General features: G+C 39.5%; 2 protein-coding genes across 2 annotated transcripts; both read left to right on the top strand.

Annotated features, from left to right (window-relative positions):
• The first annotated feature begins 773 nt into the window (after positions 1-773).
• Positions 774-4,922, top strand: LOC130609430 (alpha-1-antitrypsin-like). Its single transcript, XM_057428398.1, has 5 exons — positions 774-925; positions 1,664-2,341; positions 2,837-3,107; positions 3,808-3,955; positions 4,693-4,922. The coding sequence occupies exons 2-5, from the start codon at positions 1,681-1,683 to the stop codon at positions 4,897-4,899; spliced, it is 1,287 nt and encodes a 428-aa protein (XP_057284381.1). The 5' UTR covers positions 774-925; positions 1,664-1,680; the 3' UTR covers positions 4,900-4,922.
• A 13,706-nt stretch (positions 4,923-18,628) lies between these two features.
• Positions 18,629-22,874, top strand: LOC130609435 (alpha-1-antitrypsin-like; the record flags this gene model as incomplete). Its single annotated transcript, XM_057428403.1, is given in 5 exon segments — positions 18,629-19,031; positions 19,034-19,375; positions 20,617-20,887; positions 21,536-21,683; positions 22,680-22,874. Coding segments are annotated over 5 exon segments (1,245 nt in total), but the record flags the coding sequence as incomplete, so codon positions are not given.
• Positions 22,875-24,512: the final 1,638 nt, after the last annotated feature.

The raw sequence follows: 24,512 nt of genomic DNA, 5'->3' as shown, positions 1-24,512 counted from the left end.
TATGGAAATGGCACTGTAACTGCTAAGTTGAATGACAAAACCATCCAACATAATGGAGATGGGTCCTACAGGGGCAACCAGGTCTGTTAAAAATTTCATTTCCTGCCTTAGTTTGTCCTTGAGCAATGTGTCTATATACAGTATTCAACCCTGACTATTCATCCAGTGATGCCAGCATGTCTTCTTTAGCACTTGCTGAAAGGTGGATAGGCAGCCTTGTCTGTGTGCTGCTGAGGTCCCTTTCAGTTGCTTACGATTCAGAAGACTAATCTGAGGACACAAGACATTCACTGACCTCATGTCTCTCTTTGCAGTCAATCTCTGGAACTGACCAATGTAAGTGTGGTTTCCTAGTAGTGGTGGTTGTGTATTTTCAAAAAAGCCCCAGGAAAACTTCACCAATTCCCCAAATAGTGACAAGCAATGGCCGACAGCAATGAGTGAACAGCTCTTTTGGCTGGAAATGTCTCACTAGAGTGGCAATGTCACATGATATTCTCTAAAGAAATCTAGAGACAGTTCACTGATAACTTGCAGCCTGCTCCCCTCAAAAAAAGACCTCAAACCACTAAAGGTGGTACCAAAAGCTGTGACTGAGGTATGAAGCAGAAGCAGAAGGGCTTTCCAAATCCAAATCTTCTTTTGAAATCCTGACAGAGAGGTTACTGCTCCAGAGGAGATATAGTCCCTGTTCTGCTCCCTCTTATCTGCAGCCCAACACCCAGCACTGTTAGTTTGTGGCTGGATTGGACAAACTGTCCAGAGTATCTAGTGTCATTGCTGCTTGTTGCGCATCCTCTCTGGCAATTTTTATTTGATCTATTTAATGATTAACGGGCATGCTTTGCTTAATCCTGTTCAATGGTACTGAAGAGAAGGAACAGACAAGACCAGATGGACACAGCAAGATACTTTTTGTAGCACTGTAAGTACCCTTTTAATTTGCCCTTGGACCGTTTGCACATTATATGTGGGGGGGATTATGTTGTTTCCTGGGAAGGACACCTTTTTACATGTAAACAAAGGTATATACTTCACATGCAAAAAAACCAAAACATGCCAAAAACCAGCAAAAACTGGCTGTTAGTGAAGAAGATACTCCACATAATTAAATAAAAATTTGTTTTGGAAACAATAAAGATGCCTATAGACTTTGCTACCACAGTGATCCAATATTTTCTCTTTGAAGAAAGAGTAAGTACTTTGAAATTTTGGTCCTAGACAGTAGGACGTGTGCTTATACCTCTTTTTTTTTTTAAAACACATTTCATTCTCTCATTATTTGATGAATTGAGGAAGACTAACAGGGCTGCAGTGGCCATCCTACAGTACTGAGTGCAAAATCAATTTCCTCCACCTACTCTGGGAAAAAGGTTATAATTTTCCAGTTATTTGCAAGTTTTTGAACATTCAGTCCTACCCTATTTTTTAAAAGTCAATACGATCCAAATGACTGCTTTTGAGAGAGTACTTGGTTATACAACTAGTGTATTAGGAGGCATATTCTTTCTGGGGATCACTGGCATGTATTAAGAATGTGAAATATAAAAGTATGTGATTTTGGAGAACAGGTATGGTCTGAGAGCCTCATTTTACTTGGCTGGATGCACAGAATGAATAAATTCATTTCCATGCCAATTTTCTATGTTTATCTGTTTTCCAGAAACAGTTAAAAGGAAAATGAAGCCCATCTTCTCCTTGTGTTTATTGCTGGCTGGTTTGTATACTGCTGCCCACTGTCGTCAGCATCCTCATTATCTCAGTAAGCAGGATGATCCTAAAGGGACATATTACCCACAATGCAGTTCTCATGGGAAAGGAGTTTATCCAGTTACTTTCGGTAAACTAGTTTCCAGCAATGCTGACTTTGCATTCTTATTTTACAAGCTGATTGCATCCGAAGCAACTGATCAAAATATTTTCTTTTCACCCATAAGCATCTCTGCTTCCTTTGCAATGCTGGCACTTGGTGCCAAGTCAGCAACACTGACGCAGATTCTGGAAGGGCTTGCCTTTAACCTGGAAAAGACTCAGGAGCAGGAAATACATGAAGGTTTTTGCCAGCTCCTCCACATGTTGAACCGCTCAGACACTGAACTCCAGCTGAGCCTAGGCAATGCCCTTTTTATAGAAGAGACACTAAAACCACTACAGAAGTTCCTGGATGATATCAAAAGCTTTTATGATTCTGAAGTCTTTTCTACTGGCTTTAACTCCTCTGGTGCAGAGAATCAGATCAATAGTTATATTGAGGAAAAGACAAATGGGAAAATTGCTAAACTAGTGGAAAATCTTGATCCTTTCACCACCATGGTTCTTGTTAACTATGTCTTCCTTAAAGGTAAGAAATATCAAAGGGTGTGAAGGTTGTAACTTAGATGCTTGCTGCTTATTACAGGGAATGAAAGCAAGAGAAAGAAAATGTAGATTAAATATTTTAAATGGAGGAAAACAAGTTCAGTATATGGAAAATACCACATATTGCTATAAACTCATGTATATTCCTTATCAGTATAAATGTGTCCTCACCTGGTTGAGTGAAAGACTAGTGGTTTTGTTTTTTTTTTTAACAGTTATCTTTGTTGAGGTTGGTAAATTCTTTATGTTTTATAGGCTCATGCTCTACTGAAAGATGATGTTTTCAATATTATGTTTCTGCAATTGTCTTTAAACACCTGAAATAGAAACCAAAAGAGCTGCATAACACCTGGGGATGCAGTAGCTTGAAAAAGATATTTGCTCTAATCAAAGGAAGGCTGTGGGACTAGATCCCATTTTATTCACCATGACCATTCCTCTTTGTATTCCGCTGAATTATTTTTCTTTTTTTCCTAAGCCCAGTGGGAGAAACCCTTCAGTACTTCATATACAAAACAGGAGGATTTTTTTGTGGATCAGGAAACATCTGTAAAAGTTGACATGATGTATCGAAAGGGTTACTACAGAACTTACTTTGATGAAGAACTGTCCTGTTGGCTGGTTCAGATACCTTACAATGGAAATGCTGCAGCGTTATTTGCTTTGCCTGACAAAGGGAAGATGAAGCAAGTGGAAGATGCTCTCTTGAAAAGGACTGCATCTAAATGGGGAAAGTTCCTCCGAGACAGGTAAGTGTTGTTGCTGAAAGGTGACCATATTATAAATTAGTAGAGTTTATCTCACCAAGACAAAACATCAAAGGCCACATTATTCTACTGAACTCTGGTTGCTTGATGGTACCTCTGTATGCAGGACTTCTTTCTTAGCACGGAAGTTACAAAGAACTGCGGCTAGCAAACAAGTAGGGCATTGAACTTGCGATCCACCTAGGGTTAAGCTCTGGCTCAACCAAAAGTTGCTTAGCACCAGAATGAAGATAGGAGACCCTTGTTTCATAAAGATATTTTGAAACTATAATGAAGTAGCTATTGGGTGTTTGGGTGTTGAGACCATTATAGGTAAAAGCAAGAATTTCACTCATTCACCATTACTGCAGCTACTCCTGTGGTGGCCCAAGCCCCGTTGCATATTCAAACAGCTTTAGGACAGTTATGATTTCTTTAAAAAAGAAACATAACTGCTCCCTGCTTGCCACAGAGTTGGTGCAGTTGTGTGGTGTCCAACCCACTGTGGAGGCAGAGGATAACACAGGCTCATTTTGCTCCAACCCTCCACGTTAGATAGCTAGCCTGATCAGAAGTGCTATCTGAACCCTGAAAGCAGACTTTCAACATTTAGAAAAATTAATTTGAAGTGTCATTATACTGAAGCCATTGAGGAGTGTTACCTAGATGACAATTTGTTCCCGTTTGTGGTATTTTTTTACAGGAAAATACATCTGCACATTCCAAAACTTTGTATTTCTGGTACATATGATGTGAAAAGTATAGTCAAACAAGTGGGGATGATTGATCTGTTCACTGAACAAGCTGATCTGTCAGGGATTACTGAGGAGCCTGGACTAATGGTTGCAAAAGTAAGTCAGCCCATGAAACACAGTAACCACAGGATATAGCTATTCCAAGGAACCTGACATTAATATCCCATGAAAAGCTTATCCCTGTCTCTCTGAAGCATCACTCAGTCATCAACAGCTGCCAGACTAGAGGCAAAGCATTCCCTATATTTCCTAAATCTGAAGCCAAACATGCTTGCAAGGCTATATGTACACAGTTGGAGAACAAGGAAGAAGACTTATATATAATTAACTGTTCTTTTAGCTACTAAACAAAATTATCCAAAGCTAGCACATTAGCTTTGGTAAAATTTCCCCTAATTCTGCATACAAAGGGCAAAAGGCTGTTATTCCTGCTATTCTAGTACTTTCAAAAAAGTTGTTTTTTTTCAGCTAGATGGTAGGGTAAATTCACAATAATACATGAAGCTGCCAAAGGCAAAACTAAGCCTAGGCTAAATTACCAGGTTTCTTTGCTACCAGAGTTTCTTGCCAACAGTCATCTTGATCGCTCTTTGGCTGTCTGCTGTTTGAGGGTTACTCCCTGCACATGCAGTGAAGGAGGCTAGCAGGAGTGGTCTGATAGCTGATTGTGCTGCAGTGGGAAGGGGAGTGTCTGGTGATGACCTTCGCAGAGGTTGGTGCTCTTGGGTCTTGCTCCAGGCAGGGCTCCCTTTGGCAAGAGCAAGGAGGGTGGCAGGCTGCTCTTTTCTTGCCAGGTTGTCATCTGGAGGTTGTTTGGCTTTGTGTCTTTGCAGGTGATCCACAAAGCCATACTGAATGTTCATGAAAATGGCACTGAAGCAGCTGGGGCCACGGTTAAGGAGATTACCTGGCGATCTGGAGATTTTCTTCATCCACCTCGAATCAGATTCAACAGGCCTTTTCTCCTGGCAATTCTGGATAAATACACCCACACCATCCTTTTCATGGGAAAAATTGTAAACCCTCTGAAAAATGACTGATCCACCAGAGAACGTGCACTTATTCACATTGCTGGCTGCGATCCAGCGAAACACCTGTGCATGCACACCATTATGTACTAGTGCTCATCTTTCACCCGTTATCCTTATATACATTATTAATCCCTTAAAAAACAAGCCCTATTTTTCTTTGTCCAAAAAGTCACTGGTATTTCCACCAGTCTATAGCTGGGGATAGCTTGTAGTGTCAGAGCATTTTTTACCAGTTTTGTAAGAAGCTCTTCCTGACATGCTCCAGTGGGTTATTTGAGATGGCTCAAAGCCTCTAGATAATGTAGCTGCTGCTGTACACTCATGGTGTGTGTACTGGACAGCAGAAAAAGGGAATCAAGGAAAAGGAGGTGTAAGGTATAAATCCTGTCTCTGTAATACTCTAACCTTAATGACTAGCTTTAAATATAGATTCCCTTAATACTGGAGTGAATTTCCAATAATTTATTTGGTTTTTAACCAAGTATGGTGTGAAGCTGCAGGATCAGTGACTGGGACACTGGAAGATACACCAACCAATGTAAAGGGTTGATGTGTGCAGCTAGTTTAGCTCACCTCTCTTTTTCCTCTTCAGAGGAAGCTGTCCTCATGAAGATAAGAAGGTTGGTTTTGCTCTACAAATAGTATTTATTCTACTAAGCAAGGAAGCCATAGCAGCAAAAAGACTCTGTATTATCCTGTTAATACAACTATTATTGCCAATGCCCTGAGATAAAAGTATGGTGAAGCAGTACATGGCATAACACCAGTTTTCTTATTATGGATTTATCATCACTGTCATTTCTCTTTTCTCCTACTGATGCCATGTTTACTCTTACACTTTCCAGCTAGACATGTCAGACTGCAGCAGAAAAGAGGAGGAATAAGGGATTATAACCCTGGAGAATTTGCATTTCTTCAGTAGGAAGACCAGAGCTTTCCTAGGGACTGTTAACATGCTTTAAACTATCATAGAGACGCATAGAAAATGCAGCTAATGTTTGAGAAGTCAACTTCCTAAATGGTAGATGTGGATTACTGTTATGGAGTAAAAACATATTGTGAATTGATATGTTTACCTTTTCACTTTTAAGGTTTCCTGAGTTTAACTTTTTACAATTGTGTTGTTTTATAGCGAGACAACTGAGAGGATTTTAACATATCAGCTACACTAAATAGTTGTACAGTTGTGAAAAGAAACACAAATCAATCAGTAAATATTAAATTTTTTTCTTTATTTTTTTAAATCAACAGCCTTAGTATGTCTTAGTAAAATATAGAAAGCCAATGAAAGTGCTTAAGTTACAGATTTATTAAAACTTTTGCAGCAGAATCTCAAACTGTTAGAGAAGAAGTAAAATATAAATGGCAAATTTCTAGACTTTAGTCTCTTAAAATACCTGTGAAAAATATAACTTGAAAGTTATGTTGAATATTTCTAAAATATAATTATTTTGATTAGTTTGGGGATCTTTACTTTCTTTGAAATTAAGTCATTGACATCAACATTAGTAAATTGTAGCTGTAAGTGTACCAATAAGGAACATAAGAACCTTTTTATATCAAACGTCCAGCCATATTAACACTTGACATTCACTCTCAAAGCCCTCATCAAAATCATGTAAATTATTAACAGAAGTTTCTTACTCATAATTGTATTTAGTCTGTTCAATATTTAGTAACAAACAGTTGGCTTCATACCTCTACAAATAAAAGACCTCTACACATATGCTTCATACCTCTACACATAAGACAAAAAAGTCTTAGCACAATACAGTTAAACAGATTCTACAGAAAATCATTCCAAAACCCTTGGCAAATCTCAGGGCTAATTCAGGACAGTGTGCTAAAGTCCAGCTTTGCAATGACGAACAACTCTGTAGGCAAGACTGTGTTCCTTGTACTTCATGGACCTCAGATCAATAGTCTCCATTTGTTAGTAGGAAAAAAAAACCCAAACCAAAATTAAATGACATTTTGCTAATCAGATCTCACTGAGGGGTAACCTTTTTGCTCAATTTATTTGAAAGTAGATGAAGAAAATTTAAGCTGAATAAAGATCTGGATAACTGAAAAATACCAAGTTGGTAGGGAATTGTCTAAAAGAGGGAGTAGCAACCATATGCATATGTCTTAACTTGGTTTTCTTTCTAACTACAATCAGGGAACGTCATCATTGGAAGCATGCAGCAAATTTGTGTGGTAAATAACAAGTACAGAAGGATTGCACAACACTCCCAAAACTGTCAGCCTTAAGGTTATCACAAATCCAGGGCGGTCATGGTTTCTGCAAGACAGTATTTCTCATCAGACAAGAGATATTGCAGGCTCTTATAATAATTAAGGTCCTTTTAATTTGTTTTCTAACATATAACAACTAAATAGCCACATACTGTTAGCATTGTCTTGATACTGAATAACCTATTGCATTCTTGTACTGTATGATACTGCTCTTTCTGCATGCCACTTTTAGGACATAACAACAAAGAAAAACATTAGTAAGTTTTATAAAGTTTTTGTAGGGATTGACACCATGATGATTCAGGGATGGTGAGGTAAGGGTGTCTCCTTAATGACAGCATGCTTTTCCTGGTGCTTTTCATTGATCAGCACACCCACATTCCCATTAATAGGAAAATGGTTATCCCTATGGGAAAATAGTGCCATTCATGTCACATACCCATCACTTGGGGGTGCCTGATTTCTCAAAATCAGATGTCATGTATTTCATTAGGTATCCAGACTGTCTAGCAATTCTCTCACAATTAGTAATTAACAGATATTTCTGGGCAATACTATGTGAATTTCTCAGCTCTTGAAGAAGTTGGTGATTACTTATGGCTAAAAACCTGGCTTCTATTGCCACCAGAAACTTGGCAGCTATGAACATGCTGCGGCTGAGATCCACACAGCCAGTGTCCATCACCTGCTAATCACACTAACACCTAGGCTCAGAAAGCCGTTATGAAAGATGTATTGCTCAAGGCAGTGCTTTCCTGCAGCCTACACAGAGCCTTGGTAACCCCACATACCTCATGAATATCCCTGGCATATGTCAGATGGAGTTACCAGCATCATAATCGCGTATGTGAGGTATGGTTTGGGCTCAGAATGGGGGGTATGAAGGCATCAACAGCTTCATTGTTGGAATGGATCTAGAAAATATTTTCTGGAAGGGAGTATATTTAATCATACCACTGGCTGCTAAGAGACTGCAAAAACCAGACCAAAATGAATGCACTTCACACAAAAATTTCCAGGCCTTTTAAATGGAGAGCCATAATGTTTACTCAGTAATTCTGCTATATATTAGATTCCTGGCTTGTGCTCTGTCATTTGGCCAGGAGAAAAAATATCTGTGGGGAAGAACGGAAGGTCTGTGGTCATTTGACTCCTGCAAAGTCTTGGCAAAGGGTTGTATTTTTCTTCTTCAAACACAACATGGTTTGGTCACTTCTGTTTTAAACACAGAATGAAATTTCTTTCCTATTAGAAAGATACATACGAAGACAGTACAGTATTATGATAATTAAATGCTGATGCACACAGGCAAGTCAATCACTATAAGTATTGATGCTTTTCACACTTTTACTTCTTTAAAACTTCCCTCCTGTGCATGTGAAGTTTACCTGGTTCCAGACTGTGGCTGAAGCTTTCTTCCAGATAAAGGTTCACAGGATGCTTTTCCTGAGAACCTTCTGAGAAATGTTTCTAGATTATGGTCTCAGAGTTTGAAATTATAGAACTGTCAGAACATCTCACTAGCTCGACCTACTTCAGCTTTCCAGGAATAGCCACCTGCTTCAATATCCAGAAACCTATGATTGCCATAAACCAGAAACAGCTCCATAAGTCAGAAACAATTTCAGTCATAAGCTGTTTCAGTCTGGGGGAAAGGGCTGGAAAAGAAATAAGGTTACACTGACCATCAGCTGTTGACGCGGGAGTCACGGACAACGCAGAGACGAACAATGTGATCAAGTGATTGCCAAATTTATTACAAAGCCTTAACTCCTTATTTACTATATCTTACATGCACTTACAGTGATTTGGCATATTATGATTGGATACATGTCTTGAAGACCCTTAGTGACTAACATATAATTGGTTAAGCACAGGTGTGAGAACTTGACCTCGAAAGCTTGCCAACAGTCCACAGTTCTCATTAACTCAGTGAATTCCAGCTTCTCCTTATCTTGCTTGCTTAAGCTTCTTCGGGCCTCTCATGGCCTTGCTGTATCTTTCAGGATTATTCAGAGTTTATGTACTAATTATGCATTCTCCTGTGAGAACACTGTCTCCACACATCAGCAATGGGTGGATCCATAAGCAAACCATGCTCTAGCTGAGCTGTTGGCTTTTCACCTCATTTTTCACATCTTGTTCCCTCTGGATAGATGATTTTGAGATTTCTTATGAGACTTGTCCAGTTTAAATGGACCTGTAAGTGTTTGTTATGAGCTAATTGAAAAATGCATCTCGGATTTTTACCAGAACAGCTTCTAAAGCACCTGAACCACTAAATGCCTTCATTGAAAAAAGAGAAAAAGGAAGAAACCTTCCTCAGAAGCTAATTTATAGTCTCCAGGATTGGTTTTTACTTCTTATCTGGTTGTATTATGCTGTGTGGAGTGCAAGCAATAGAACAAAGAGCGGAAGAGAACAATTCGGCTAAGGGGGCATCTTGCAAGTGGTGTGAACATGAGAAAACACTTGTATTAGAGACCATGCTACCTGTGTTATTTATGGTACATTTTCTTATTTCACCTGTGTAAAAGAAGTGGGTTTGGCAGTGGTGATAAAAGGGAATCACTTCTCTGCAAAGCAAGAACTTGGAAAATAGCTGTTTTTGTGAAATGGTGAGAAAATAGAAATTATCTTGGAGGTTCTGTGAAGAAATATGTCATGTCGTGAAGAACACTGGGCTTCCTTGCAAAAAAAAGCAAAAGTATATAAAAGCAGGTGGCAGGGAGAGGGAGATTTCCAGGGTGGCCAAGATGCCCCCATTGTGCTGTGAGAGGCAGAGGTACAAGCTGGGGTCCTTCTTGAACCTGCCATGAGACAGAAGCAGGGGAGTGAGAGCAGACTAGCAGTACACTGGGGTTAATTAGCTTATCTGTCTGGGCAGGCCACCACTCAATTATAGACTTTGAGTCTTTCTAAGGCTTGACTGGAACTTAATTAGCAGATGTTAAAGCTTTTGGCATAAATAAGCCAGAACATGATGCCAACGGAAAGAGAATCAAAGGAAATTATTGTAGGAAAGAAGATTTTCTCTTACTTCAGTCAGATGCTTGTTAGTCACAGGGCACAGGCTCAGACCTGTGCAAGTGCACTATTGCTTCTTGGAGTCCAAAGGTTGACTGGAACGAATTTACATTTGCATTGTCTTTTGCTATGTTTATAACACAGATAAAGGTGGTTTTTTTTAAGCTTTTGACTAGTTTTTGCAGATCCTTGAGTCTTTGGGGCAGCCTTCCTGAATTCCCTTCTCTAAGGAAAGCTCATGTGTAGGAGCTGGCAGCTGATGTGATGCAATCACTTCTTGCTCTTTCTTCCTTATTTCAGAAGCACATGGGGATCTCCCTGCACCAAGCCATGTAACATTTTTAGAGCACGACAGCAAAAGGAGTTTCTCTTCTGAGAGGTATTTAAATCTGTTTTAACTGACAGCAATTTCCACTTCAGAATCTGTTCAAAGACTGCTCTCTGCCAAGCTCAATGAGCTGATGGATACCTCTCTTTTGATTCCGTAGATCTGGTAGAGTGAAGTTGAACCCAGTGTTTAGTTTAGACCCATTGGCACCCAGTTCATTCAATGAAGTACTATGGATCATAAAAGAGGTGATCTGAGTTTCAGAACTCAATCTGAGGTGATTCACTTTTGTGTCATTTTTTGGATAGTGTAACATGTGGAGGCTCCTTAGAGAAATAATTCACTTTCTGCACTAAAAAGAAATTAAGAAAAAGAGGAAGACAAAACCACAGCTGGGATAAGCATATAATTTTAGTTCCTGCTTCTTTAAAAAAAATCTTTTCTGCAGTTGTGTTGCTGTACAAATGAAGGCACCACAGATATACATCTTCATTTAACTCAGCACAGCAAAATTAAAAGAGCAAATTAGTTTAGCAGCAGTAAGAGGGGTCTGATATGTCCCATCTTTGTATTTTTTAACAGTAAAGGCAATGTTTATCTCCCATTTCTTTTTTACTGAGATTGATCCCCAAGTATTCTTCCATGATCTCCCAAGAAATCCAGCTCTATTTTCATTCCTAAGCAGCCAGCTGGATGTGACATGTGTGCTTTGGATAAAGGTGGAATTTAGGTGGTGGAAGGTGGATGAAAGGTCAAGAGAAGTTTAAGGGGAAAACAGCCTCTCTAAACGCTTCTGTATTCATGGAGTTTGACAACACTGAGCTAACCACTGAGACCAAAGCCTTGTATCTCATTTCTGTGGGCAAAAATGAGGAATTATTTTTGGCACACTGTGGGTGTCTCAGTCTTTCTTTAGAAACTACTTCAAAAACATTCATTAAACCCCTTTTTTCTCATTGCTTGCATGCTGGTCTTTGAGTTCAGTCATAGATCTGAACTAGCATAAAATAAACCTCTGTAACAAATATCGATGGCATTCTATGTAGAGTCAGGTAATTTTCATGATGTTTTCTTACTCAGATGTGAATTCTATTCCTCAGTATCATGCAAATGACGGCCAAAAACCAAGTCCACTGAGTGATTAGGTTTCACTCCCACCTACTAACTGGCCACTCCCATAAATAGTACAGGCTGACAGGTGGAAATTACCTAAACATCTCCTGGAAAGCAGCAATGTAATTGAAATCTGGCTCATCTTAAGGTAGCCACCAGCAGTGTTGACGTCACATTTAGGTTTTACAAGCAGGTCATGGCAGAGGAAGGGGACAAGGACATTTTATTCTCTCCTTTGAGCCTTTCTAGTGCCTTTGCAATGCTCTCCTGGGGGAGCAAAGCATTGATGTGGAACTGGATACACAAAGACCTCACCTAACAGAGACAGAAGAGCAGGAGGTCCATGAGGGTTTTCTTTCATTTACTGCCAAGCAAGGTCTGCTTGAGCAATGCTCTGTCTGTAAACGGCAGGGCAGAAATCTCTGGACAATGACAGAGATTCATGACACTGAAACTGGCAGAAACTGAAGAGAAGATCAATGAGAAGTTTGAATGTAGAAAATTCTAACTAAGAACTTATTTTTACCATGTGATGGTTAAATACTGGAAAAGATTGCCCAGAGATCATGAAATCCTCCTCCTTGGAGGCATGCCCCTGAGGAACCTGATATAAGTAAGCATGCTTTGAGCAGATGGCTGGACTAGGGGATCTCTGGAGGTTTCTTTCAGCCTAGATTTTTATTCTGAGGTTCTGTTGCACAGGGGTAAGAACCTGTGAGGAAAACACACTGGCACACTTGTTTACTATGTTCTCTATAAAAATAAAATCTGTTTTACAGAAGGACAGTTTCAGAAATATGTTTTGTCTGATTATAACCCCCAAGTTTTTAATATTTCTATTCCATATTGGTTGATTATAAGGCTGCTGCAAGAAACCATTGGACAACACAGCTGGACAGAATTTGAACAAGACTTTATTACTGAGTGGATGCAGGATGTTCACAAAGCCTTTCTGACTTTTGCTGGGAAGCACAGGGAGGCAAGAAGCTGCCACCAGACAGGTTTGCTGAATATAGGTTTAATTCTTGTCCTTTCACTATTCAGGGGTCATCATTGACTGTGACTGTAGGTCAAACTGAATCTGACAAAAAAATAAGGAAAACTTTGCTTACAGTTGTGGGTTTGGAAATCCATGTAAGGTAATTTTTTATCTTGCACTTTTACTATGAACATCAACATGTGAATAAAAGGTATCTTTTTGAAAGTATAAATGAAGATGCTGTAAGCTTAAATGTGTGACTATCTCTGTGCATGCCTAATAATACTTTGAGAAGCCTAGCTGTGCACTGTACTAAAGGATTTTGCACCCTGACACAGTGGTACATGTTAGAGATGTTACTGGCTTAGATCTTGGCCACACCTAGATTGTGATTTCTTGGGTGATCTGAACTTCTGCTATGTTCAAACACATAAAACATGAATTTTGTATAGGCGTTGCTAGTGTTTAGCTTAAAACCAGCCTCTCTCAAAATTCAAAATTAAGAATATTACTAACTGAGACCTGTTTCTAAATTAGATGGGATGAAGCAAAGTTTGTATGAGAAGACAACTTGAAATTGCAAGAATTCAACCACACAACACTTGAAAAGCAAAGAAAACTTGTAAGGAGAGATCTTTATCTCAAATGCATACATGCATCACTAGCCAGCTGTACTAACAGATAGTGTGCCAGCAGCAAGTTGTCAGATTAGACTGTGCTAATTAAACCTTATTACTTTGTTAGGCACAGCTCATTGAATAACCACTGTGTAACTGTTCACAGTTCTTTAATTCTTACAGCCATAACCAAGTAAAAATGTGAGGGTAGAATTTTCTTTAATATAAATTACAAAAATCAACATGGTTGTCTCCCATGAAAGCATAAACAGAATACACAAGGTCAGAATAACCATGCACATGAGCTGTGTTTAAATTAGAAGTAAAAACAAAACTGTTTCATTAGCAAATGTGCCAATGAGAAAAATGAAGCAAGCCAGAGAGACACATTTTAATGCGTCCAGAATCTGTGTTCGTATGCCTAATGTAAGATTTTAGGCTGCTATTTTAAAAAGTCATTTTTAAGCCAACCATTACTACTCAGAAAAAAAAAAAAGGTTAAACAACAGCTGGTTAGGACCAGTAGCACTTTTCCATGGACAAAATTTCCACCAGCATAACTGGAGTTTTCAAAGCTGGAGTTTTAAAATTACACTGTTTAAGTTCCAGCAGGGCTTATGCATAGAAACAGGACTTGGCCAGCAAGTATCAAGTACCTTTTCTTTCAAGCAGCTGCCAAATGAAAGCAAGAAGTACAGATTATTATTAAGACAATTTGGCTTTGGTTCGTAAACATGGATTTAGAAAACGTTTCCAGCCATTCTAGTGTAAGAAGTTTGCTTTCCACATGACACAGGAAACTCAATAAAATACATAAATTTTAGTTTTTCTCTGAATCAATTAATACTATACATGGACAGGAAACTTTCGAAGATTTAATTAATGAAAAAATGGGTTCATATCCTTTCTTTACTGATGTTTTGGAGCTGAAACATTTTCTTCAAGCTAGGCAGCTCATACCAGAGACACTTAGAGTAAAATAGCATGAGTGCAGTCACATATTTAGGAATGAACTACAGCGTAAATTAAAGTAGCAGTGTAGGCACATTTTGCAGGTTATGGTCTCCAGAAGCAGGCCCTGTGGTGGACTAGCTGTTGGCTTATAGAACCTCTGCCAACCTCCCTCATAGGATGATGGAACTCTTAAGGCCACCATCTCATGAGAACACTGATAGCTGAAGTAAAGAGAGGCAGATTCTGAAAGAGCTTCAGAACATCAGAGTGTGACTGTTTCTAAACTGATGCCAAATTCATTGGGGGGGGGGGAAATAAGTTGCATGTTAATTACCCCTTTTGCTCTGATTTAATAGAACAGAAAGTTAGCTTGGTTTAGCATGTTGTAGCAGGTGTCCAAGCTGCATGGTCAGGAAACTAAAGCTGCAAGGCAGGCCACAACATGCCTCAGGAGATGTTTTAGCTGGCAATAAGCTAAGGAGGTATAAGTGCTAAAGACACATCTGGTAGAACAGCTGCTCACTGCCATAGCCTCTTCTCCCTAAACCATGTTAGCCTATGGCAATTATGCCTGTTCAGGAGCAGAAACATTAAAGCGAGCTGTCCCTTCAGTCACAGACTTCTACCTGCTCTGTGTGGCCATAACAGCATTTATCTGCATCCTCAGATCCTGTTTTGATCCATGTAATATTTAACAGAAGTGTAAATGCTTAACACCACTCAGCTGTATGAATAATGAAGTAGAACAGAACAGCCAACAGCCTAACTGTTTTGGAGAACTATAAGCATCCCTTTTTTTCCTGAAAAGCCACATTTGTGCAATTAAGCTTTCTAGCTTATACATTAATGCAATTCAAATAAAGTGGTTTTGTGGCTGGCAAAATAGAACAGTCTGCTCCATCAAGCTCCACCTGACCTACAAAGCTTTGCAAGAGACAGCAACAACTGGTACTTTAGTAAGAGAAAAAAAACAAACAAACAAACAACAAAACACAAACTCAGACTACTTAACTGCAAACTTTGGTTATATCCCAAAAGAGCACACAGAGTTCAGCTGTGTTATGAAGAAAAAAGTGCTAAGGCTTTAGACAATCTGCAGGGAACCTAGATGTGTGGCCAAGGCCATGGATCCTGGTAGATAAAGAAATATCTTTTAAGGAAACACAGAAAGGGACTGAGCACAGGCATGTTTTACACTGCTTTACTTGCACAACTCCTTGGCTCTGCAGGATCCTGGGAACTACACCATGCCTTCCTGAGTGGATGGTAACAAGTCCTGCAAGGTGCAGCAGAGGCATAGAGGGACTGAGCAGGCATTTTCCCAGCTGGCTGATCAAACCACACACCTAAACAGCTCATCCAGCCATGAATGCTGGTCAGCCAGCTTCACAGCACTTACCTTCCTTTGGAATAATCCTAGAAAATTGAAACACATTTTTACAAGAAGGCTGAGGCTTGTTGTTTGAGACTACCTTGGTTAATGCTACTGGGTTGCTCTCTTCTGTTATTTGTTATTCTTTGAGAGATTTGTGACTGTACCTTGATTTACTGTTTATGTATGTTACAACAGTTGGATTCGTTCAGTGTCATTTTTGGACACTCAGTGATGGCACACATTTTATACAGCTTTTTCAATTGCTAAATACTACACTAAGCTCCTCACAGAACTTGATAATTAGGTGGTCCTTGACAGAGATAGAGAGAATTGTTAGCTTGTGAGAAAACACTGTGTCTGAAAGAATACAAGACTACAGCTAAAAGGCACCATTCTTACAAAATTAAATGAGGTAGTCTCTTTATTGATGAGACCAAGAGGACTCATTGGCTTCTAAATAGTGACCAGTGGGGTCTCTACTGCACAGAAATAAAAGATGAGATGTTTAGACTTAAGTGCAGTTCAGTCGGCTGGGTAGCATAGCTACACACAAGCTGCAGCTCCCTTGCTCTGACCTTCAGAGCTTAGTGCTGTGCTGAAATTGTGTATCTCCAGATGAGACTCATCTCCAGATGAATTATTATCTATTTCAGGTAGCATATAGAGCAAAGTAGCTACCCTTGGTACAGAAAAAAAATCCCAAATTGGTACAAAAAAAAACCAAACCAAAACAAGATATTTCCAATAAATATTTGCGTAAGAGTTGCATACCTTGGCATATAACATGACTAGCTAGGCCCCATGGACTTTGCTTTCTTTTTAGAGTGGAGAGATGTGAACATACACATAATGATGTCCAAGAAAACCAGCTTCATCAGCATCCAGCTTTTCCGTTCTCGGTAATAGGTATTTGAAGCCATGTAATGTTTAACAGAGGAAAACAGCTATGGGTAAAGCAGGAAGAAACAGCACAACCCATGAGAGAGCAAGACTCTTCTGAATGTAATGTAAGTACCCAGTTATCTTTACCTTTAAGATTTTGATGCAGCTGTATGGCATTTAGGTCATGTGTCATGAATCACATCCACTTTGAAGGGCAAAATCTCGTTTCTAAGCACTCAAATGACAGCAGAATTACTGTCAAGAAATACTGAATAGCAAATTCCGGGGATACATTATTGCAGCTCTAGAGCATAATTCTGATCTGAAGATTTATCCCAAATAGCTCTTTCACATCTAGAAGCCATTTCATTAAAAAGAGGGAAGTATTCTTACTACTAACTGTCAAACCTGTGTTTTATCTATTACTTATACTCCCTAAGGTTTACAACCAGCTAATTGAAACTGAGGTGAATAAGCCATCTTATTTACATCAACATGGTCTAGACAGGATTCACAAGTCAATTTTGTTGTGCCAACCTCCCCCATAAGTCTCTACTTACTCAGATATCAGAGAGCAAAGCTCCGGAAGGACAAGCTAGCTCCTTTTCACCCAAATCTTGGTGGTCAGAGTGCTGACGCAGGGTGGAGGAAATCACAATAAACATCTCATCTGCCCTGCTAAACCAGTGTCTTTCAGTGCCTTTGCCCCTGACTAGGGGGTAAGTAGGTAATCCACGCAATTGTCTTCCTTGAGGCTGTTCTGCTTCAACAGGACATTAGGTGAATGCTATTTGGAGTTGATTTTCTAGCCATTAGTATATTTTTTAAGGTGTAATAGTTCTTACCTGTTTTCTGACAGGTTAGACATCTTAGTACAAATCACTCAAGTATGTTCATGGTCTACCCAGTAAAAGAGAAATCAATAAAGAAAGAAATGGTCACAGTTATCAGAAATGGCCAAGGTGCCATAATCCAGGCTAATTGCTCAGTGCCACTCTGGTTTATTTGCCTTGTGAAAGTAGACTTTCTTGCTGATACAAAGTTTGGAAAGAGGGGCCAAGCCCATACCTGTGATGTCACCAGGATAGGGGGTGTACACACAGAGATGAATCTATCTGGAAGACATCTGTCACATGAGCAGTCATTTAAAATAAATTAACATGTTCTGATCTAACCTAGTATTGAAGCAGAAAATCTTCACAAGTTGTCTTGTGATGTCACTTGCATATGTTAAAATGAGGCAGGAATGAGAGAAAGACTACTGCTTGTGAGTGCTGCAATCTCATATTGCTTTCCATTGACATAGCACTATCATTTCGTATAAGCCTCATTCAATTACTAATAACATCATAATCCTGATAAACATAAAAGGATTAAGATTTGCTCCTGATGAGCTGCCTCACTGTAAAACAAATTTACACAGAGACAGAAAATTAAAAAAAAAAAAAAAAAAAAGTCTTTTCACTTGCTGTCTCTCTGGGACTCATATTTTTCTTTAATACTGTCCTGGGTTCAGCAGTAGCAGTCATTTTTTCTCCTTCTTAGTAGCCGGTGCAGCGCTATGGTTTCGGCCTGGGAACAGTGCTGGTAACACCAGGGTTTTAACTACTGCTCAAATGTTTAGTCTGACCAAGGACTTTCTGAGTCTCATGTTCTGCCAGGGAGGAGGGGAAGCTGTGAGGAAGCAGAGACAGGACACCTGACCCAAACTAGCCAAAGAGGTATTCCATACCACAGCATGTCATGCCCAGGATGTAAACTGGGGGTTACCCAGAAGGGCTAGTTCACTGCCGGGGTTGGTCTGGGTATTATCAGTCAGCAGGTGGTAAGCGGTTGTATTCTCTTCCCTTGTTGTTTCCGTTATCATTATTATTATTATTGGTGGTAACAGTAGTGGTTTATGTTATACCTTAGTTACTAAACTGTTCTTATTTGAACACATGGAAGTTACATTCTTTCGATTATTCTCCTCCCCATCCCTCCGGGAGAGGGGAAAGAAATGGGGGGAGTGAGAGAGCGACTGTGTGATTTACAGCTGAGCTTAAACCACAACAAATACTCACGTTTCTTTCACCATATGTTTGTTCCTGCAGTAACAAAGGACTTTTGTAGCTGGAGAAAGCAGAACACAGGTAGGCTGAGATGCATAGGAATTATAGATAAAAGCACAAGGATTTTAAAAACACTTCCATTATAAAGGAGCAGCTCAGGAGATAACAGTGATTATCAGATAGTTGTTGAAAATAGTAGCAGATACAAATGAAAGTTGAGATGTTGACAGAGCTGACCTCCAGCATCCAATACCATTTCATCCTTTTTCTACGCAGTAGCTGTGGAGGATGATGAAGGCCACCCTCCTGCTCTGCTTGCTGGCATCCACGCTTCACATCACTGTCCACAGCCTGACCCAGACCGACCACCACAATGAAGAGCCCAAGGTAACTGACTGTCAGGAAGAGCATCCTTGTGAGAGAGATTCTCTTGAGTCCTGCCAACAGGGAGCCCCCAGCAACACAGACTTTCCCTTTAAGTTTTATAGGGAAGCAGCCATCCAGAAACCTGGCAAGAACATCTTTTCCCCGGTCAGCATCTCTACTGCCTTTGCCCTGCTAGCTCTAGGATACAGAGGGAAGGGCTGACCTTTAACCTCAGCAGCACCCAGGAGGAGGAGATACAGAAGGGCTTTCATCATCTCCTCCTCTTTCTGGACTGCCCTGCCAGCCAGGTGCAGCTGAGCACAGGGAACACCCTGTTCATGGACAAACACCTGAAGCCACTAAAAGCATTTCTGAAGGATGTGAAAAAACTGTACAAAGGAGAAGTGGTTTCTTGTAACTTCCAAGATTCCACTGAAGCTAAAAAAGAGATCAATGGTCACATAAAGAACAAAACCCATGTGAATGTAAACCAAATACTTACAGATCTTGATCCGAACACTCTACTGGTAATTGTTAACTACATTTATTTCAAAGGTAAGTTACATAGATGTTACTTACAGCAATACCTCAGTTTCACCTGCACTAAAACAAATACTCCACATTATTTCTGAATTATTTTTAGAAGTTATAAGAAACATTGAAATTTCTCATGCTTTGAAACCTCTTCTACATATACGTTTTCTTACCATATGTTTATGCTCCTACACATAAAATTTCACTCATTTGCAACCTTCAGATTTTAGGGAATTGCTAGAGCACAACAGAACTTGTGAATGCATTGCTGTGGCAATAGTTAACTTCCTCTTACACATTATATTTGTTAGTAGCAGCATGCAGGACATACCTGGAATTTACCTCCCAGAAAAACATATTTGGAAATCGACAAACTTTCAGTAAAACAAATTTTATTTCAAGTACTTTGTTAAACTGGATTCCTTAATCTTAGATGCCCTGGTCTGAGGCATTTCTCTATGATAACAGAATGTATATTTTTACAGGGCAAGCAGGAGGAAAGCTGAAACTTATAAAGTAAGCAGACTACTGTGGAGTTTATTCCATTATTTATTTTCCAATTTTATTTTTTTTCTATTCAACATTAAAAAAAAGAGAACATACTTACAGAATGGCAAGCGGTGATCCCTCTGTATTTGTTAAGTGAATGAACCGGTTTAATACAAAATAAAATATCATAGAAAATTCAGTTGAACAAACATCACGAAATAAACATTTTAAAGATTAAAGCCCTTGAAGCCTTATTCCATTTAACATAATGCAGTTATGAACCCAAAAGTCCAGGTTATTCTTGCATGTAAGCTTTTCTTTAGTGCTACAAGATGAAGAACATATGAAAAAGCATATAAAAGGAGCTTACCATGCTATCTTTTAAAAGGCAGACATCTGCTGTGGAATTTCTTTTACAAACAATATTCTGAAACCAGAAAGGCACTCACTGGATCCTGATCAGCTTTCATTTTCTTCAAATAAAATACAAGGTAATATGATGAAGTTACTTCCTTTAATTTATCCAACATAAAAAGTTGTTGTACAAGTCTATACATAATTTAACCTGGGATATTTAGTTTTTACTCAGCACAGTACAGCAAAGATAAGAAATAACAAGATCTTTAATAAATTTGGAATACTTCAAATATGAGTGTGAATCTTCAAATATGTGTTCATCTATATGGGTTTATCTTGCGTGCATCACTGTACCGTATTACTATATCCTCCTTGAAACAAGCATTCAATTGCATTCTTTCTATTTTGGTTTTAAGCCTACTGGGAAAATCCTTTCAGTATTAAGGGGAATCACAAGGATTATTTCCATGTGAATGAGAAGACCTCAGCTGAAGTGAAGATGATGACTCAAGATGGATTTTATAAAGCATACTCTGACAGGAAGCTCTCTTGCAAGGTGGTGCAGATTCCTTACAAGGGAGATGTTACAGCATCGTTTATCCTGCCTGATGAAGGAAAAATGAAAGAGTTGGAAGATGCCCTGACCAAAGACACTGTGTCTCAATAGAAAAAATCACTTGTAAGATGGTAAATACAGAATTCTGGTTTGATGATTCAAGGTAGATAGAATCCAAAGTCTGAATACTATGATCAGATTTTACAGTTACTAGCCTTTGCTTTGACTGGAGATTCAAACAATGGAATAGGTATATAGGGACAGACCAAAAGACTTGATGATTAGATATTTTCACCAAAATTAAAATCAGCATTGCCTGGTGATGAAGGAAGAGCTCAGTGAGCTGGGAAACTTAATCTTTTTTTCCCCACACATTTTCTACTTGATGTGAAGTGTTTCCATTTCCTTGTCTTAAATACAATGTGTTAAAAGTAGTAATACTGCAAGGTAGCAATCAGATGCCTCAGAGGGGCGTGAATTCCAAAAGAAAAACCTTCAAGGCTAGAAAAAAAATAAAGCAACCTTATTTCTAGACATGCTGGCACCATTGCTGTTTGCTGTCCAACCAAGTGACGGTGTTGCAGAATCATACAAGAAAGCCCAGCTGATGTCTTTCTCCTTCCATACTTCCTTATCATCTTCCAATGTTATGTTTGTTACCATCTTTTTCAGATGTAAAGACTAACATTTTTGCACGGAAGAACCACCAGCAAGTTGGGAGTCTTCAGTCCAAGGCAACTTTCATTGCAATAACTATCATATTTTTTTTTAATTAACAGCAGGATAGAAGTGTATATTCCAAAACTATCAATTTCCACCACCTATGACTTAAAGAAGATGTTAATGAATCCAGGTGTAATCAATGTGTTTTCTGACTGGGCTGATCTGTCTGGAATTACAGGAAAACCTGATGTGAAGGTTTCAAAAGTAAGTTTATCAGCAGAAACAATGATCTGTGCATTCCTCAATACCCAACTGTCTTGCCTTAAAATAAGTTGTGAGATTTTACTTGTTGCTAGAGCTAACTGATATTCTAAACTAGAACATTTAGCAGATAAAAAAACTTTAAACTCTATCAGACTTCTCCAAGATCTGAGATAAGGATACTGTCTTCCATCTGAAGCAAAGGCTAGGATGGGCTTAGCATTTGTTCCAGAAACTAAACACAGTCCAGTTTCTGTATGTAAAATAAGTGCCCATGGATATCTCTACTGGGAATGCCTTGCATCAGCATATCTAGCAGAAAATGTGGCCTTTTTCTAACATGTGCCTTCTGTAATTTTAAAGGACTTAAAATCTTCTTCTGCCATTGAAGGCTCTGATGAGTGCTAATTATGTGAAATGACCAGACTTGAAGAAAACATCCCATTTACTGAAAATAATGTGAGGAGAAACAGACAAAGTGAAGAGAAAGGCTAGCATTTTTACAACCATTTTGAATGCAGCACTTACAAAATTCTAATGTATTGAGGATAGTAAAACAAAAATATTAAAAATGACCAAAAATAATTTAACAACAACACAAAAAAAGGTATCAAAGTGGAATTTCTAGTGGCAAAACTGTAATGCATGTGCTATTTAGGGATACACATAGAGCAGTTCTGGAGCCCAACTTCCTTTCCCTCTGAAATTGTCATTCCTTGGGAATTTGCTTGAATATTCTACTTTCAATTAATTCCACAAGGTATGCAGTCACTAAGGTCTGTGTTGCATACACTTGTGGTGAGGAACACTGTATGTGAAAATACTTGCTTATTGAGACAACATTGCTTAAAGAACCACCACGACCTATAACCTTCTTCCTGGTTGCTGGTCTACCAGCAATTTTTGTGAATGGCAGTAGATGAATTAACTTAGTGCTGATATGAATCATTTCCCACCCTGACCTCCACGTACAATAATTATTGCTCTATTTCACTGTAGGCTGTTCACAAGGCTCTGCTGAAGATTCATGAGAATGACACAGAGGCTGTAGCAGTCACTGGCACGGATTTTCTTCCTCATTCTGTTTCTCCTGTTACTAAATTCAGCCATACATTTTTGCTGTTAATTGTTGATCAATGTACTAAAAGCATCCCGTTCATAGGAAAAATTGTAGACCCAACTGAAAAATCACTGGTGAGTAGCTGGTCTTACCGAACTAAATTGCATTCTTCATGCAATTCTGATTAAAATGATAACAGTTATTAAAACTTTTCTTTTTGCGAAGAAATGTCACACATACTAGGAGTGTGATCATTCTTAAAAAACTGTTCTTGCTTCCTCTTCCAGTAGAAAGTAACCAGTGAGATACACCTATTAGTGAATTATGAAGAATCTTATAAATCAGCCATTTGACGACCAGCATGTGTCATCTTTGAAAAACAAGGCAAGTACTCAGCTGAAAGAATCTGTTTAAAACATTTTCACTAACTAAAGACTGAACAAAGAGACCGCTCTTGATTTGTGGGTAGCAACGAAGCAAAAACGCTGAGGCTTGCTCCAGCTGCTGCCACCTCTCACCAGGTCGTGGTGCTGGAGGGCTGATGTGGAAATTTAAAATACAAATGCAGTCCACTAAGGGATATATTAGTTCTTCTCTTCCACATGAATGTCATTGCTGCAGATGGGTTATATTTCAATGGGAAAATGATTGCTCGCCTCTTTGAGGATGCCTGTGTCAATATGACATAGAATCGTTAGGGTTGGAAAGGAACTTAAGATCATTTAGTTCCAACCTCCCTGCCATAGGCAGAGACACCTCTCACTAAACCATCTCACCCAAAGCTCTGTTCAACCTCGCCTGAAACACCGCCAGGGATGGAGCATTCACAACTTCCCTGGGCAACCCATTCCAGTGCCTCACCACCCTAACAGGAAAGAATTTCTTCCTTATATCCAATTTAAATTTACCCAGTTTAAGTTTTAACCCCTTACCCCTTGTCCTGTCACTACAGTCCCTAATGAAGAGTCCATCTCCAGAATCCTTATAGCCACCCTTCAGATACTGGAATGCTGCTATGAGGCCTCCACGCAGCCTTCTCTTCTCCAGGCTGAACAGCCCCAACTTTCTCAGCCTATCTTCATAAGAGAGGTGCTCCAGCCCAGGATCATCCTCGTGGCCCTCCTCTGGACTTGTTCTAACAGCTCCATGTCCTTTATATGTTGAGGACACCAGAACTGCACACAATACTCCAAGTGAGGTCACATGAGAGCAGACCAGAGGGGCAGGATTACCTTCAAACTCCTGGTCACCCTCCTTTTGATGCAGGGCAGGATACAGTAGGCTTTCTAGGCTGTGGGCTCACACTGCTGGCTCATGTTCATTTTCTCATCGACCAACACCCCCAAGACCCTCTCCACAGGGCTGCCCTGAATATCTTCTTTGCCCAAACTGTAGCTGGGCCTGGAATTACTCCAACCCAGGTGTAGGACCTTGCATTTGGCATTATAATCTTCTCCTGTACTGGAAGTTTTAAAAGGTGTACTTTGCTTTTCCGTGTATTTTTATGAAAAAGCAAAGCAATGACCTTGATCTCAAGAGATATTAGCAATGATCTGAGCGTCAAAATAAACTTAATTCAGTTGTCAGCTGAAGGAGCATGACCAGCAGGTCCAAGGAGGTGATACTGCCCCTATTCTCTGCTGACAAAAGACCTTGGCCACCCCGCTGCTCCTCGTCCCCAGGGTCTGAGCGTCGTGAGCTGTTGCGCTCCCCCTGGCACCTCCACGAGCCCTGTGTGGCCCCGATGGCCCCTGATTGGAGATTGGGGCCAT

This window comes from Pezoporus wallicus, unplaced genomic scaffold (assembly GCF_028554395.1).
Source record: "Pezoporus wallicus isolate ANWC-B61680 ecotype Strahan unplaced genomic scaffold, APGP_CSIRO_Pwel_v1 contig_6936, whole genome shotgun sequence".
Classification (NCBI taxonomy): domain Eukaryota; kingdom Metazoa; phylum Chordata; class Aves; order Psittaciformes; family Psittacidae; genus Pezoporus; species Pezoporus wallicus.
This window is presented reverse-complemented; position numbering and strand designations above follow the sequence as displayed.

Coding starts and splice junctions, on each gene's coding strand:
- LOC130609430 (XM_057428398.1), top strand. CDS start 1,681: ATGAAGCCCATCTTCTCCTTGTGTTTATTGCTGGCTGGTTTGTATACT. Junction 3,108..3,807: donor GGAAAGTTCCTCCGAGACAG/GTAAGTGTTGTT, acceptor ATTTTTTTACAG/GAAAATACATCTGCACATTC. Junction 3,956..4,692: donor CTGGACTAATGGTTGCAAAA/GTAAGTCAGCCC, acceptor GTGTCTTTGCAG/GTGATCCACAAAGCCATACT.